The 16,802-nt window shown below is 42.2% G+C and overlaps 1 protein-coding gene across 3 annotated transcripts in view; it reads right to left on the bottom strand.

The window, feature by feature from the left end:
* Positions 1-1,719: 1,719 nt before the first annotated feature.
* The window catches only part of LOC116979202 (ubiquitin carboxyl-terminal hydrolase 12), a 41,816-nt gene continuing 26,733 nt past the window's right edge, over positions 1,720-16,802 (bottom strand). For all 3 annotated transcript variants that reach the window (XM_033030766.1, XM_033030767.1, XM_033030768.1), the window contains 4 exons: positions 5,888-5,971; positions 5,337-5,534; positions 3,309-3,387; positions 1,720-2,406 (listed from right to left, as the gene is read on the bottom strand). In XM_033030766.1, the coding sequence (XP_032886657.1) occupies positions 2,305-2,406; positions 3,309-3,387; positions 5,337-5,534; positions 5,888-5,971 (463 nt within the window). In that variant the 3' untranslated portion in view covers positions 1,720-2,304. The remainder of the gene's footprint in view (positions 2,407-3,308; positions 3,388-5,336; positions 5,535-5,887; positions 5,972-16,802) is intronic.

Here is a 16,802-nt window from a genome sequence, read left to right as displayed (position 1 = left end):
AGAGGAAGAAAATTGGAGTTTATTGCCTTCCATCACAGTGAGGAATGTGGGGAATCCACTGTGGTGGATGTTTATGTTAACATTTATATCGTTGTGTCTTGTTGCTTTTATTTTAGTATGTCTGTATGGTAATTCAAATTTCACTGTACTTTAATTTCACTGTATCTTCATTGGTACACGTGACAATAAACTGAACTTGAAACCTTGAAGTACACTAAGATAGGAACAATGGATTTTATCCCAGCTGGGTACAATAAGTAATCTAAGCCACTGAATGCTTATTCTACATTATTCAATTTTTCCTTTGTTAGTGCCTTCACAATTATCAAAGAGAAAGACAAGTTCAGAAATCATTCATACCTTGTTTAGTTTAGTTTAGATACAGCATGGAAATAGGCCCTTCCGTGATCACTACACACCAACATAACCCACACACGCACACACACCTGTACGTCTTTGTAGTGTGGGAGGAAAACGGAGATCCTGGAGCAAACCCACGCGGTCACGTGGAGAACGTACAAACGCCAGACAGACAGCACCCCTAGTCAGGATCGAACTTGGGTCTCTGGTGTTGTAAAGCAGCAATTCTACAGCAGTGCCACCCAAAGTTACCACCAACATGAGAGTTTAATTTAAGATAATTCAAAGCAATAAGGCGGCGCTGAAGCTTCGATGGTTTGTATCAGAGACCCATATCCTACCAAGGAATTGCTCCAAGTTACAGTACTATGGACCTGAGAATGAGTTGGCTGTCGATGGGCATGGCGCAAGGCACAGAAAGGCTTAATAAAGAACAGAATCAGGAAGATACAATAAACAGCTTATTGAAACCATTCAGAGCCTTAATTGGCCAATTTATATTATACTGCACAGAATCATTTCAGAATTTATTTTGGACCATTTCTTTTGGATGCTGCCTGTGTTATTCAATACAGGCAGCATCCTTGGAATACAAGACTGTGTCAAAACACATCTCATAAGTTATGCCTGTTTAGATACTTATAAATCTGTATCAAAAGTGCACTTTGCAACAGGTTTTCAATCTATACTACATCTTGCACTATCGTACATCTTGCAAGTTTTCAAATCACACGCTGATTGTCTGTAAAAATGTTGAGCCCAATATACAAAATACATGTCTCTAATGACCTGAATAACTTTCCATTACAGAAGCTAGAGCATGTGTTCACAGTGCCATCGAAAACACTGAGCTTGGCCCATTAGTCACCAAGGGAGTGTGTATTCACCAGTTGGTGGACAGCGAGGGTGGGGGAAATAGTTGGAGCTGGAGTAAAACGAATTTGAAATGAATAAGACATCTCCAAATTAAATTAAACCTTTCGTAGGTATTAATTTTCATTCACTTCTCACAACTTTATATACACATAATTTAGTCGAGTTTGTTGCAAGAATGAAATTCAGCAGCACCTGTTGTCAAAAATAGCCCTGATCACACTAGTTCTACAGCAAGCCAATATACCTCATCGCTTCATAAGCCTAAAAATTCAGTGATCATAATCGAACCTCCATAATTTTCACGGTACACAAAAATGCTGGAGAAACTCAGCGGGTGCAGCAGCATCTATGAAGCAAAGGAAATAGGCAACGTTTCGGGCCGAAACCCTTCGTCTGAAGAAGGGTTTCGGCCCGAAACCCTTCGTCTGAAGAAGGGTTTCGGCCCGAAACGTTGCCTATTTCCTTCGCTCCATGGATGCTGCTGCACCCGCTGAGTTTCTCCAGCATTTTTGTCTACCTTCGATTTTCCAGCATCTGCAGTTCCTTCTTAAACTCCATAATTTTGATCTGGGAGGAAATAATAGTTTGCATTCCATTAAAAAAAATTATATCTGAAAGAAAACTTAAGAGTTAAAAAAAAAAAAAATCAATGTTCTTCACATATCAGAATGTTCTCAGTGCCAAAATCAATTCATTGACTTAATACATTAATAACTAAATAATTTACAGTAGTGTCAAATATGCTTAAAAAAGTCAAATTATATTATTCAAAACCAGTTCTTTTTAAAAGTCACCGGGAAAAAAAAAGCCAACTTGTCTTCTCTTCGCCTAAATAGTGTACAATGATTTTTGGAAGATGATACATAATAACAGGAAGAGAGTGGTACGGAACACAAAAGTCTTGTGCCGTCATGCTGTAGGCAGACATTCATACTCTCAGCCTGCATACCATAGTACCCTTGTTGTTCATCGATCTCTTTAGCTGGTCCCAGTCCCACGGCGCACGTGGGTATTACTGTCGCGTACCAGCTATCTTCAACATGACAAGTAACTCCTACTTGAAATCTCTTAGTCCCTTGATTGGTAGAAAAGAATGTAACCTGATTCGGAGTTTTTGGAGATATCCGATGTCAACCCATAGAACTCTTCAATAGCTTGAGCGTCTATTTTCTGTAATTTGAAAAGAACAATTCAGGTTGAGTATTCAATATTTTACGACAATTTTTTTTTTTTTTTTGCTCCACTACCTTTTTGTTTAGGCGTCACAAATATTAAAAACCATTTTCTTTTCGGAGACACCAAGAACTGCAGCTGTTGGTTTACACAAACAAAAAAAAGACACTTAGTGCCGGAGTAACTCAGCCGGTCAGGCAGCATCTCTGGAGAACATAGATAGGTGATGTTTCGGGTCGGGTCGGGGCGCTTCTTCGGTCCGAATGTTACCTGTTCAGTTTGAAGAAAGGTATCGACACGAAACATCACCTATCCCTGTTCTCCAGAGATGCTGCCCGACCCGCTGAGTTACTCCAGCACTTTGGGTCTATCTTTGGCATAACCCGCATCTGCAGTTCATTTTTATTACTATTCTTTTATACATTTAACAGTTGTAAGCCAGTGAGTGTCCTTTTCTTCCGCTGTAATCAAAAATCAGAGAGGATTGCTGGGAAATTGTTTGTTTTATTTATCAAATCATTGAGATAATCGCTTTAGGAAACAGTCATGTAACAGATTGCACTTGAAAGTGCATTTGTACTTTGAGCCACGTCCTTGTTTAAAGCCTATAATACCCTTAGTGTAGTCCTCAAATTCCAGCCCATTGCCCTTGGAAAAGTGCTTATACAAATCAAACGTCAGAATTTATTTTGCCTATCAAAGAGCACAGTCGAGATTTTCTTTTTAATGACAATCACAAAACTGGCGGCAACTATTTTACGACAGGATACCTTCTGTATCAGTGAAGAGACAGAGAAGGTTCTACCATCGTGGGACTTTATCAGACAAGTTTACAAAAAAAAAGATTAATTACAAAGTCATCTAACACAATGTTAAAGATTATAATCGGAAGAGATTACCTCCACAATATCGTCATCAAATAGCAACCAAAAGCCATGACTCTTTACAATAGTGATATAATGTCCACGATTTGGCCCGCTAGAAGAATAAGATTTTAATGTCAGACTTTACGCATTTTTATTTACAATAAATCGTAACTTGAGTTGTTTTAAGTGATAAAGTTACGTTTATTTACTTTAGTTTCGAGATACAGCGTGGAAACAGGTCCTTCGGGCCAACCAGTCTGCGCTGACCAGTGATCCCCGTCCAATAACTATCATAACACTACAGGCTTGTAGCCAATTAACCTACAAACCTGTATGTCTTTGGAGTGTGGGAGGAAACCGAAGATTGCGATGAAAACCCAAGCGGTCGCGGGGAGAACGTACAAACTCTGTACAGACAACACCCGTAGTCAGGATAGAACCCGGGTCTACGGCCCTGCGGGTGCTGCAAGGCAGCAACTCTTACTGCTGTGCCAGTGCGCCATCCAAAGGATATACATTTGTGAGACACAAAGCACTGGTGTAACTCAGCGGGTCAGGCAGCATCCTGACCCGTATAAGCGATATTTCGGGTTCGGGACCCTTCTTCAGTCCGAAGATGGGTCCCTACGCAAAACACGACCTATCCATGCTCTGCAGAGATGCTGCCTGACCTGTTGACTTACTTCAGCACTTTGTGTCCTCTTTTTGTAAACCAGCATCTGCATTTCCTTGTTTCTATATAACTATATAACTTTCATATCATACCCAACAACATAACAAGGCAAACTGTATTACAAAGCAGTACAATAGTGTTAGTAATAAATCCTGTTGGTCTAGTAATAAATCTAATTTCATACTTAAGTACCTAAATGCATTGTGTAAATCTGACACTTGCAGGAATGGAGGAGGGAAGTCGTGGAATCTCCCCATATCTCCCACGGATAGAGTGGATGTGGGGAGGATGCTTCCACTAATGGGAGAGTCTCAGACTAGAGGTCATAGCCTCAGAATAAAAGGACGTACCTTTAAAAGGGGGATGAGGAGGAATTTCTTTAGTCAGAGGGTGGAATTCATTGCCACAGACAGCTGTGGAGACTGGGTATTTTTAATGCGCAGACTGACAGATTCTTGGTTTGTAAGGGTGTCAGGGGTTATGGGGAGAAGGCAAGCTACCCTATACACTACTCATAATTTTCTATCAGGCCTCCCTTCAACCTCTAGCAGAAACAATCCAAGTTTGTCCAGCCTCCCCTCGTAGCTAAAACCCTGGGCAATGTGACACAAGACAACATTCTGTTAACCCTTTCCTGCTCCCTCTCCAAATCCTTCACATAAAGGGGTGATGGGAACGACACACAATACTCCAAATGCGGCCTAACCGAGGTCCTGGAAAGTTGCATCGTAATTCAATGTGGCATCATTCATTACACTTAAATCCGTGTAGGAAGGAATTGTAGATGCTGTTCCACGCCAAAGACAGACACAAAATGCTGGAGTAATAGCCCTGTCCCACTGTACGAGGTAATTCAAGAGCTCTCCTGAGTTAAAAAAAAAAAATCTAACTCGTAGTAAGCACGTAGAATGAACGTAGCGGGTACGTCAGAGCTCGGGGACGTCTCTTAGCGGCTCGTAACGCTAACGGCAGGTACTCGGGAAACACGGTAAGCTCGGGAAGATTTTTCAACATGTTGAAACATGTCCACGAGAGCCCCGAGTACTTACGAGCGGCCATTACCGTAAATCTCCGAGTTCGAATCAGGGCCAAACTCGGGAGAACTCTTGAATGAACTCGTACATTGGGACAGGGCTTTAACTGAGCGGATCAGGCAGCATCTCTGGATAAATGGAATAGGTGATGTTTCCTATTCCTTTTTGCCGAGTCCCTTCCTCAGACTGAGAGTCAAGGGGGAGGGAAACTAGAGGTATGAAAAGGTGTAAATCCACTTGAACATGCATCAAAAAGAACATTTAACTGAAAAAACATTTGCATGCAAACTGTATCAGTTAAATAGCGATTTCCATTGAAGAAAATATTTTGCAGAGTGTAGAGTTTGAAGTTACCTGCCACAGTGAACGACTACAGCAACAAGATCATACATTCGATCTGGATTGGTGGCATCCCCCGAAGTGTTAAAGAGCCTCAGTTCTAGGGGGAAAACCACCCTGTAAGAGAGTTTCGTGTATCGGTGGAGCTGATCCATGTATTTGAAACGTTTCAAATGCAACGCAAGTATCATTGGTAGTTTCTTTACCCTCATTCTGCGAATGGAAGAGTGGAGAACAATATTATATTTGAATCGTTTGCAAGCACTTCAACTTGCAGCAAAATATGAAGCACCATTATCATGGAGATTCTGAATTTGTCAAAGTCGTGAATCTATTTTAAGTAACTGCATAAAAAAGTTTTTAAATCATAATTTACTAAGAACATTTTACTATCAAATTAGGACACAATGCAGTGAGGCAGAATAAATAACCAAAGAAATAAGTCCGTTAATGCAAAAAATAAAAAAAATTGTACAGTATTACTGTACAAAGATTTTCCAAGCAGGCTTAATTTGATAATCCACAATCATACATTTTTTTTGGATTCACTGCAGGGAAATGCTCACCTCTTTTGGGCTTCTTGTTTACTACGACACTGCTCACAGTAGTATTTGTATTCACTGCACAGTGTCTCAGTGTTACTGAAGCCTCTGAAGGGGAGCAATATGAGCAACAATTAAAAGATTAGAATCTATTAAACATTGTTTAATTATGCTTTAGAGAAGAGACTACTGTCATCTTGAATAGGTATCCCTGCTCTAGGCTTTGCTGAACACTTCCGCTCAGTCCACCATGGCCTCTGCAATCTCCTGGTTGCCAAACATTTTAATTCCCCTTCCCATACTGACCTTTCTGTCCTGGGCCTCCTCCACTGTCAGATTAAGGCCACGTGCAAATTGGAGGAACAGCACCTCGTATTTTGCTTGGGCAGCTTACAACCCAGCGGTATAAATATAGATTTCTCTAACTCCAAGCAACCCCCTGCAATCCCTCTCTCTCCGTCCCTCCCCCATCCTAGCCATCCTGCTCGTTTTGCTGTTTGTATCCATTTGCTAGCACCTCTTCCACAGCCAACAATGGATCATTTGTGAGCTCCATCTTTCCTCGTTCATTGGTGAGGGCTCTGATTTTGTTCTGAACCTTTCCTTACCTCTAGTTTCCCAGTGCCCTGACTCTCGGTCTGAAGAAGGGTCTTGACCCGAAACGTCACCTTTGCCATTTCTGCAGAGATTCTGCCTGACCCGCTGAGTTACTCCAGCATTTTGTGTCAATCGAGGCCGTTGTAGTTGTTTCATGGTCAATCATACATTTTTGCTAATTTTTCATTTCTTAAAAATCTTGAATTGTGCTTCAGCAGTAGGAGCTGAACAAGGGATACATTATAGTATTGAATCTTTTCCCGATATACACATGTACTTACAAACTAAATGACTCTTTAAAGTGCTCTTCGAAGATCACTACTTTAGATTAAACTCTTTATGCCTCTCACTGCGGTTAAAAACAGCAGGTAAAACATTGTAGTAAATAAAGTCCGCAGAAACTAGGTGACAACAAGATGAGATGTTAATAGCCCAGATAACAAGGATGGGGAAAAAAACAAACTGAGAAGCAAGTTCCACTGTTCTTAGTTCCTGCAGGAATTAAGTGGAAATGAATATCTAGAATATGGACAACCAGGGAATGTTAGTGTAGGAAGGCCGTGTAAAATAACATCTTTGTAATTTACAGGAAAGATCAAAGCTGTGATGATTATGTTGGGATCGACCAAGCATAGGTGACAATTATAGATGCATAAGACCAGTGTTTATTTAAATGAGCAAGATTCCCCATCGGAATGCCGGTGTTACCTGTTTGCGATGACAGGGGGCGCTCAAAGAGTCACTGCAAGTTTAGCAGCAGTATTCAAGTTGTGGGTGCATTCTGCCTTTTCAGAAAAGTAAGTTGTTGAAGAGAAAATTGTAAGTTGTTGAAGAGAAAAGGACACCGATCTTCACACAGTAACATTTAGCAATGAAGCTTCAAGTTCTCATTCAACTCAACAGAGAAAGTGAATCCAAGATAGACAACTACTGAAGAAAAAGCACTTAGAAACTGTAAGTACATTGTGACCTCACACCAAACTGCTTTTGAAGGTTAGACATTGCAAAGAATGATCAGTCTAGGAGGTTGACTCTAAATCAATTCATGCCTATGTTCAGCCAAATCTAACTTGCAAGAGTGGCTTATCACCTGGAGTGTTAACCATTTGTAGCCACAGGTGCTGCCAGACCTACTTAGTGTTTCCAGTATTTTCATTTTTATTTCAGATTTTCAGCATCTGCAATTTTGGTTTAAACTTATGTTTTTGGGATGTGGGAGGAAATTGAAGTACACCGCCACAATCAGGGGGAGATTGTGCAAACTCCACATCGATATCACAGGATTAACATAGAAAATAGGTGCAGGAGGAGGCCATTCGGTCCTTCGAGCCAACACCGCCACTCATTGCGATCAGGGCTGATCGTCCCCTATCAATAACCCGTGCCTGCCTTCTCCCCATAATCCCTTGACTCCACTAGCCCCTAGAGCTCTATCTAACTCTCTCTTCAATCCATCCAGTGATTTGGCCTCCACTGCCCTCTGTTGCAGGGAATTCCATAAATTCACAACTCTCTGGGTGAAAAAGTTTTTTTTCACCTCAGTCTTAAATGACCTCCCCTTTATTCTAAGACTGTGGCCCCTGGTTCTGGACTCGCCCAACATTGGGAACATTTTTCCTGCTTTGATTTGAATCTTGGTTGCAGGAGTTGGGAAGCAGCAGCTCTACAAGCGTCACATCGATCACGTTGAGCAGAACCAATAAAAAAAATTATATTTCTGCACTCAGCTTTTGGCTTGACTCAATTCAATGCTTAACGGCGCATGCACAGAGTGATAAAACAATTCATCAAAATGATATTGAAGTACAAAATGTATTCCTTTAATGCCCACAAAAAGCACTTAGGGCAGTATGGTGGATCTGCCTCACAGTGCCAGAGGCCCGGGTTCAAGCCTGACATCGGGTGCTGTCTGTGTGCAGTTTGCAGGTTCTCCCTGTGATCGCGTGCGTGTCCTCATGGTGCTCAGGTTTCCTAGCACATCCCAAAGGTGTGCAGGTTTGCAGTGTGTCGGGAGTGGATGAGAAAGCGGGATAACTTCCTACTATTGTGAATGGGCGATCAATGAGTGGTGTGGACTCGGCAGGCTGAAGGGCCCCATTTCAATGTTGTATCCAAACCACACAAAAAAATCCTAATCAACTCTCAGTTGTAAATTATTTTCAAGTAACAGGAAGGGAAAGAAAAAAAAAAAAATACAGAAAGAAACTTGCAGCTATTTTCACTCAGAACATGACACATTGAAGACTTCAGAATATTACTTGAGAAACTACTGAATGGAAGGAAAACTAATGGGGAACTCCAGCTTAATTGAAACTGAATAGCCATCATCTCAGTAATAAAACGCTTACCTGATGTTGCTATCACAGGTATGCACCCAGCAGTGGGAAAACACAGAAAATGTCCTGTTTCCTAAAGTAAAATTAAATAAAGTAGCATTTACTTCGAAAAATTAAAACTTTGGAAAAAATTGTAGATAAGAGTTATAGAGGGTCATAGAGTTATATAGCACGGAAACAGGCCCTTCAGCCCAATTTGTCCATGCTGACCCATCCAAGCTACTGCCATTTGCCAGTGCCTGGTACATTGTCCCTCTAAACCTTTCCCTAGCCACATACCTGTCCAAATGGTTCATTAAAAAGTTATGATTGCACCTCCCTCTACCACCTCTTTTGGCAGGTTGTTCCATATACCCATAGAAAAAGTTACCTCTCAGATCAGAATTATATCTTTCCCCTCTCATCTTAAACCTGTGGTCTCTAGTTCTCTATTCCCTTACCCCGGGAAAAATAAGGGGCAGGCCATTTAGGACTGAGATGAGGAAAAACGTCTTCACCCAGAGAGTTGTGTGAATCTGTGGAATTCTCTGCCACAGAAGGCAGTGGAGGCCAATTCACTGGATGTTTTCAAGAGAGTGTTAGATTTAGATCTTAGGCCGAAAGGAATTAAGGGACATGGGGAAAAAGCAGGAACGGGGTGCTGATTTTCGATGATCAGCCATGATCATATTGAATGGAGGTGCTGGCTGGAAGGGCCGAATGGCCTACTCCTGCATCTATTTTTTGCTATGTTTCTAAAAGACACTGTGCATTCACCCAATCTATTCCCTTCATGATTTTATGCCCTTTGGAAGATCACCGCTCAGCCTCCTGCGCTCCAAGCAATAAAGTCTTAGCCTGCCCAAACACTCCCTTACAGCTTACGCCCTTGAGTTATGGCAACAACCTCTTAAATCTTCTCTGCACTCTTTCCAGTTTAATGGCATCTTTCTTACAGCAGGATGACCAAAGCAGAACGATACTCCGTGCGTAGCCTCACCAACTATCTTGTATGACAGCAACATAATGCCCCAACTGCTTTACCCTGACTGATGAAGGCCAGTGCGCCACAAGCTTTCTTCACCACCCTATCTACCTCGGAAGCCACTTTCAGGGAACTATGTACTCGTACTCCTCCATCCCTCTGTTCTGCAGCTCGTCCCAGGGCCCTACCATTCACTGAGAAGGTCCTGCCCGGGACGAAGGTCGATGCCACAGATTATAGTGTCAAACCTATTCGTCGTGCCTTGTACATTCTCATCCAAATCGTTGATGGAGGTTAATTGGTGCGATTAGCCAGCACCGATCCCCAAGGCACACCACTAGTCACAGGCCTCCAGATCAAAAACCCTACCACCATCATCACCCTCCGCTTCCTGCCATGAAATCAATTCATAGAAACATAGACAATAGGTGCAGGAGTAGGCCATTCGGCCCTTCGAACCTGCACCGCCATCCAATATGATCATGGCTGATCATCCAACTCAGTATCCTGTACATGCCTTCTCTCCATACCCCCTGATCCCTTTAGCCACAAGGGCCACATCTAACTACCTCTTAAATATAGCCAATGAACTGGCCTCAACTACCTTCTGTGGCAGAGAATTCCAGAGATTCACCACTCTCTGTGTGAAAAATGTTTTTCTCATCTCGGTCCTAAAAGATTTCCCCCTTATCCTTAAACTGTGACCCCTTGTTCTGGACTTCCCCAACATCGGGAACAATCTTCCTGCATCTAGCCTGTCCAACCCCTTACGAATTTTGTAAGTTTCTACAAGATCCCCCCTCAATCTTCTAAATTCTAGCGAGTACAAGCCGAGTCTATCCAGTCTTTCTTCATATGAAAGTCCTGACATCCCAGGAATCAGTCTGGTGAACCTTCTCTGTACTCCCTCTATGGCAAGAATGTCTTTCCTCAGATTAGGAGACCAAAACTGTACGCAATTCCTTATCCAGCTCTTCCTAGATCCCACACAATCCCTGTGATCTAAACACCCAGAGCAGCCCACCATGTGTAAACTTGAAGGCTTTGCCAAAGTCCATCGCAACTACCTCTATGACCCTGTCCTCATCAACCTTCTTGGATACTTCTTAAAAAACCCCAATCAATTCATGGTAAATCCAGCACCTCCCCAACTGTAACAAGACATTGTCTTCAACTTTCCAAACCCCCCTACTCTTTGCGTCATTCTCTGTGGGAAAACCAGAGGAGAAATATTCATTGAGGATTTTGTCCCATCTCCAGCAACTCCACACATAAATGACCACTTTGGTTTCTGTGGGACCCATTTCCCTCCCGTTACCCTTTTTGCCTTCATAAACTTCGAGAATCCCTTTGGATTTACCTAATCTTATCTATCAGAGATATCTCATATAGCTTTTTTTGTCCTCCTTAAGAATTTCCTTCTTAAGTATGCTCCTCAATCCCCTAAACTTCTCCAGGGATATACCAGATCCCAACTGCCTATACCCAACCTACGCCTTCTCCTTTTTCCTGACCAGAATCTAAATTTCTATCCTCATCCAGGGTTCCTTACACCTCCCTGCCTTGTCCTTCTCGTTAACAGGAACATGTATACCTTCAACTCTCACAATCACACTTTCCGGATGTCCCTTTGCGCAAAAACAACCTTCTCCAATCAGCTTTTGCAAGTTCCTGGCTAATATATCGTCAAAGTTGGCTTTGCCCCAATTTAGAACATTAACTTGTGGGCCAGCCCTGTCATTATCCACAACTATTTTAAAGCTAATAGAACTATGGTCACTGGTGCCTCACCCACTGACATGGCAGTTACTGACCCTGCAAAAGTCCCTAAGAAGAGGTCAAGTTTTGCCCTCTCCCTTGTAGGGGCCTCTACATATTGCCTGAGGAAGCTTTCCTGAACATATTTGACAAATTCCACCCTGCCTAAGCCCTTGACACCTTGTCAGTCCCAGTCTAAATTGGGAAAGTTAAAATCCCCTACTATGACTAGCCTATTAATTATGCAGCTGTCTGCAATCTCCCTACATATTTGTTCCGCTAATGCCAGTTGATTATTTGGGAGTCTGGAGTACAATCACGTCGATATAATAATTATGTTTCTCTGAGGTTCACTCCTTATCAAGAAATAAATGATCAAGGGCCTTACATTAAGGGTCATTTTTCCACAGATGAGCACATACCAAGAATTGCTTTTGTAAGCCTCCCATGACTATAATGGCAGTTTGAGTTTCAGCTGAACCTTCCCAAAGGTTGAGTAAAGGTCACTAGTTGGGCAAAAGTTTATCTTCATGACAAACGCAACCGTAGACTATCTGGAAAAAGCAAGATAAATGGGCCAACAAGTTTTTTTTGCTACATTCCTTCCTTTTATGTTCACTTGACCATAATAAAAACTGTGCACTTCTAAATTTAGTAGACTGGTCTCATCATGCAATAATATATTTCTAATGATGCTTAACGTCAAAGCGTTTGAAATTTATTTTCTCCAAGGACAGAAACTTGCACTTGATCATCAATAATGTTATATTTTCATGAAACCATGAGCTGATATGGATACAAGCATCAAACATTCAAAAATGTTCAACTACAAGACAAAACCATTATAGCCCCAAACGATAATAAATCCACAATGTACTTATGGAATGACAAGTCTTTTTTGAATTCTATATTATCACTATTTAATACTTGCCAAGTAAAGTGTAATTGTATTTAGTTTAGGGCCTACACATTATATGTTAAGAATGTATTAGGTGTAGTTGTTGATTCAGTTGCACAGCATTGCCTCAATCCAGCTGTTTTGCTTTTCCTCTTCCAAAATACTTACAACTTTGAATATAATTTTGAATTAATTAGTTTGCACTAGCCACAAAGGCAGCCGTTAAATCAAAGCAAACTATTTATTATACAACAAGACTATTAAATGTATGGCAGATTAAGCAATAAGGCAAATGCAAATGTTATTGCAGTTTCATACCATGCGTTACGGGGTCTGAGAAAGGGTTCCATAGTATTAACACTTATCCAGCATATCAGCCAAACAATTTTTCGTCAGACCGCAAAATTCGGCAGATGCTGGAATCTGGAGCAAAAGTATAATTGCTGGAGGAACTCAGCGGGTCAGGCAGTATCTGTGGAGAGAAATGGACAGTCGATCCCTGCAAGGATGCGTTCGCAACCACTTACTTTTCTCCCTATACACTCATAACTGTGCAGCCAAATTCCTTAAAGTCTGCATCTGTACACCTTGGATGGCTTGATTGTAATCATGTATAGTCTTTCTGCTGACTGGATAGCATGTAACAAAAAAAGCTTCTCACTGTACCTCGGTATATATGACAATAAACTAAACTAAATAAAAAGACTCCACAACAGATATATTGAAAAAGGTATTGACTCTATGACAATTCAATCCAGTGCAACTGAAGACTGGTGCCCCAGAACCAGTCACATTTAGTTTAGTTTAGGTCAGAGATGGAGCATGGAAACAGGACCTTCGGCCCACCGAGTCTGCGCCGACTAGCGATCCCTGCACATTAACGCAATCTACACACAAAGAACAATTTACAATTATACCAAGCCAATTAACCTGCCAATCTGTACGTCTTTGGAATGTGGGAGGAAACCGGAGGTCCCGGAGAAAGCCCACGCAGGTCACGGGAAGAATGTATAAACTCCGTACAGACAAGCACCCGCAGTCAGGATCGAACCCGTGTCTATGCTGCTGTAAAGCAGCAACTCTACCACTGCGCCACCATGCCCCACAGCTAGGATGTGCAATATTCCTAAAAACACTGGCAATCAGCAATAAAATTGTCCACCCGAGGAGGAATCCAATCCGATCATGCACTTCCCCACCAGCTACTCGCAGTCATCATCAAGCCGCAGTTATTCATCACCAATCTAAGCACAGTGTTCAATATGGCTTCCGCCAACTCCATGCATTTACAGATAGTACAAACTTGGTCCAAACATCTACAAAAGCGCTCAGATCCAGAGAAAGGAATGGAAGTGATTGACATTAAGGCAACAACTGACAATGAACAACATTAATGAACTTGAGGTCAACGAGAAACACCAGAAAAACCTAACCCCTGGAGTTACACCTGGCAAAACAGACGGCTGTCATTATTGAAGGTAGCTTTAGGACAGTGATCTTGGCCAACATCCAGCTGCTTCATTAAGGACCCTCCCTCCATCAAAAGGATTTTGCTGATGATTGTAGAGTTTTATTCACAATTCCTTTGATAATGACTGGAACTGCAGATGCTGGTTTATACCGAAGATAGACATAAAGTGCTGGAGTAACTCAGCGGCTCAGGCAGCATCTCTGGAGAAAAAGGATGGGTGATGTTTCGGGTCAGGACCCTTCTTCAGACACAAAATTGAAGGTGGTCTGAAGAAGAGTCCCGAGTCAAAACATCACCCATCCATTTTCTCCAGAGATGCTGCCTGACCTGCAGAGTTACTCCAGCATGTTGTGCCTATTCTCACATAATGAAGTAGGCCACATCTGATGCAGCAATATTTAGTGTGCATTAATCTTTGTACTGTTCAAGTGATGATATTCCTGTCACTCAGCACCCACCTCCAGCAAGAGTCTAACCACCATTCTTTGTAAATCTGTGGCATGAACATCCCACGTGGAAGATAATTGGGTGAGGGTGGTAGTTTGGTGAGTGCATACCAAAGATGCATCTCATGGCAAACTCTTCTCTAGACTCCTTTATTACCATCTACAAGGCACGTCCGATGAAATATTCTCCACATGCTTAGATAAGTGCAGTTCCAATGGCACTCAGAAAGCATTTGTTAAGATCAACGACTGGTTGGGCTTATTGTCCATCTTAAACATTTACTTCTTCAGTGCTAGCACTCTGAGGCTGCAGCGTGCATCAGCTGCAAGATGTAATATGGCAACTCATGATCTCGTCAATAATGCTTCTTCACAAGTGCGTGATCTCTACCACTTAAAAGACAGCCAGGACGGCACATATATGGGGCCATCACCATCTGCAAGTTATCTTCCTAATCCAATTGAATGTATATTGCAGGTCCGTCAATGGGTTGAATTGACCTGACTGCCATTTGCTTGGGCCTCAGCATATCTTGGCATCCTATGCCAAATAAAGAAGCCCAAGATGACTTGGTTATTAGTTGCTAGCACATGCGAGTCACCTCAGACTTTGCCCAGCAGTGGAACACACATGCTTTAGGCCAGAGCCTGTTGATGCACAGTTGATGACACTATTCATTGGAACAATGTGGAAAAAGTACTTGAGTCGCTTTATAGTTTTTAATTACTTGGATAAACAGGGTCTGATTAGGAACAGTCAACATGGATTTGTGCCTGGAAGGTCATGTTTGACTAATCTTCTTGAATTTTTTGAAGAGGTTACTCGGGAAATTGATGAGGGTAAAGCAGTGGATGTTGTATATATGGACTTCAGTAAGGCCTTTGACAAGGCTCCTCATGGAAGGTTGGTTAAGAAGGTTCAATTGTTGGGTATTAATGGTGGAGTAGCAAGATGGATTCAACAGTGGCTGAATGGGAGATGCCAGAGAGTAATGGTGGATGGCTGTTTGTCAGGTTGAAGGCCAGTGACTAGTGGGGTGCCTCAGGGATCTGTGTTGGGTCCACTGTTGTTTGTCATGTATATCAATGATCTGGATGACGGTGTGGTAAATTGGATTAGTAAGTATGCAGATGATACTAAGATAGGTGGTGTTGGGGATAATGAAGTAGATTTTCAAAGTCTATAGAGAGATTTATGCCAGTTGGAAGAGTGGGCTGAAAGATGGCAGATGAAGTTTAAAGCTGATAAGTGTGAGGTGCTACATCTTGTAGGACAAATCAAAATAGGACGTACATGGTAAATGGTAGGGAATTGAAGAATGCAGGTGAACAGAGGGATTTGGAAATAACTGTGCACAGTTCCCTGAAGGTGGAATCTCATGTAGATAGGGTGGTAAAGAAAGCTTTAGGTGTGCTGGCCTTTATAAATCAGAGCATTGAGTATAGAAGTTGGGATGTAATGTTAAAATTGTACAAGGCATTGGTGAGGCCAATTCTGGAGTATGGTGCACAATTTTGGTCGCCCAATTATAGGAAGGATGTCAACAAAATAGAGAGAGTACAGAGGAGATTTACTAGAATGTTGCCTGGGTTTCAGCAACTAAGTCACAGAGAAAGGTTGAACAAGTTAGGTCTTTATTCTTTGGAGCGCAGAAGGTTAAGGGGGGACTTGATAGAGGTCTTTAAAATGATGAGTGGGATAGACAGAGTTGACGTGGATAAGCTTTTCCCACTGAGAGTAGGGAAGATTCAAACAAGAGGACATGACTTGAGAATTAAGGGACAGAAGTTTAGGGGTAACATGAGGGGGAACTTCTTTACTCAGAGAGTGGTAGCTGTGTGGAATGAGCTTCCAGTGAAGGTGGTGGAGGCAGGTTCGATTTTATCATTTAAAAATAAATTGGATAGTTATATGGACGGGAAAGGAATGGAGGGTTATGGTCTGAGTGCAGGAAGATGGGATTAGGGGAGAATACGTGTTCGGCACGGACTAGAAGGGCCGAGATGGCCTGTTTCCGTGCTGCAATTGTTATATGGTTATATATGGTTTAGTTTAGAGATACGGCGCGGAAACAGGCCCTGCGGCCCACCGAGTCCGTTCCGACCAGTGATCCCCGTACACGAGCACTATCCTGCGCACTAGGGACAATTTTAGCAAAGCCAATTAACCTACAAACCTGCACGCCTTTGGAATGTGGGAGGAAACCGGAGCACCGGGAGAAAACCAACTGGGAGAACGTACTTGGAAGAGAACATCTTCCAAGATGATCCTGGCCACAGCCCATGGAGCTGTATCCTGAAATATCCTACCTAACGTCCCTGTGCAAGTGTTTAAGAAGGAACTGCAGATGCTGGAAAATCGAAGGTACACAAAAATGCTGGAGAAACTCAGCGGGTGCAGCAGCATCTATGGAGCGAAGGAAATAGGCAACGTTTCAGGCCGAAACCCTTAAGGTAGGTGAGCAAGTA

This window comes from Amblyraja radiata, chromosome 12 (genome assembly GCF_010909765.2).
Source record: "Amblyraja radiata isolate CabotCenter1 chromosome 12, sAmbRad1.1.pri, whole genome shotgun sequence".
NCBI classification, from domain to species: domain Eukaryota; kingdom Metazoa; phylum Chordata; class Chondrichthyes; order Rajiformes; family Rajidae; genus Amblyraja; species Amblyraja radiata.
Note: the sequence above shows the minus strand (reverse complement) of the source record. Positions and strands in the feature narration are given on the sequence as shown.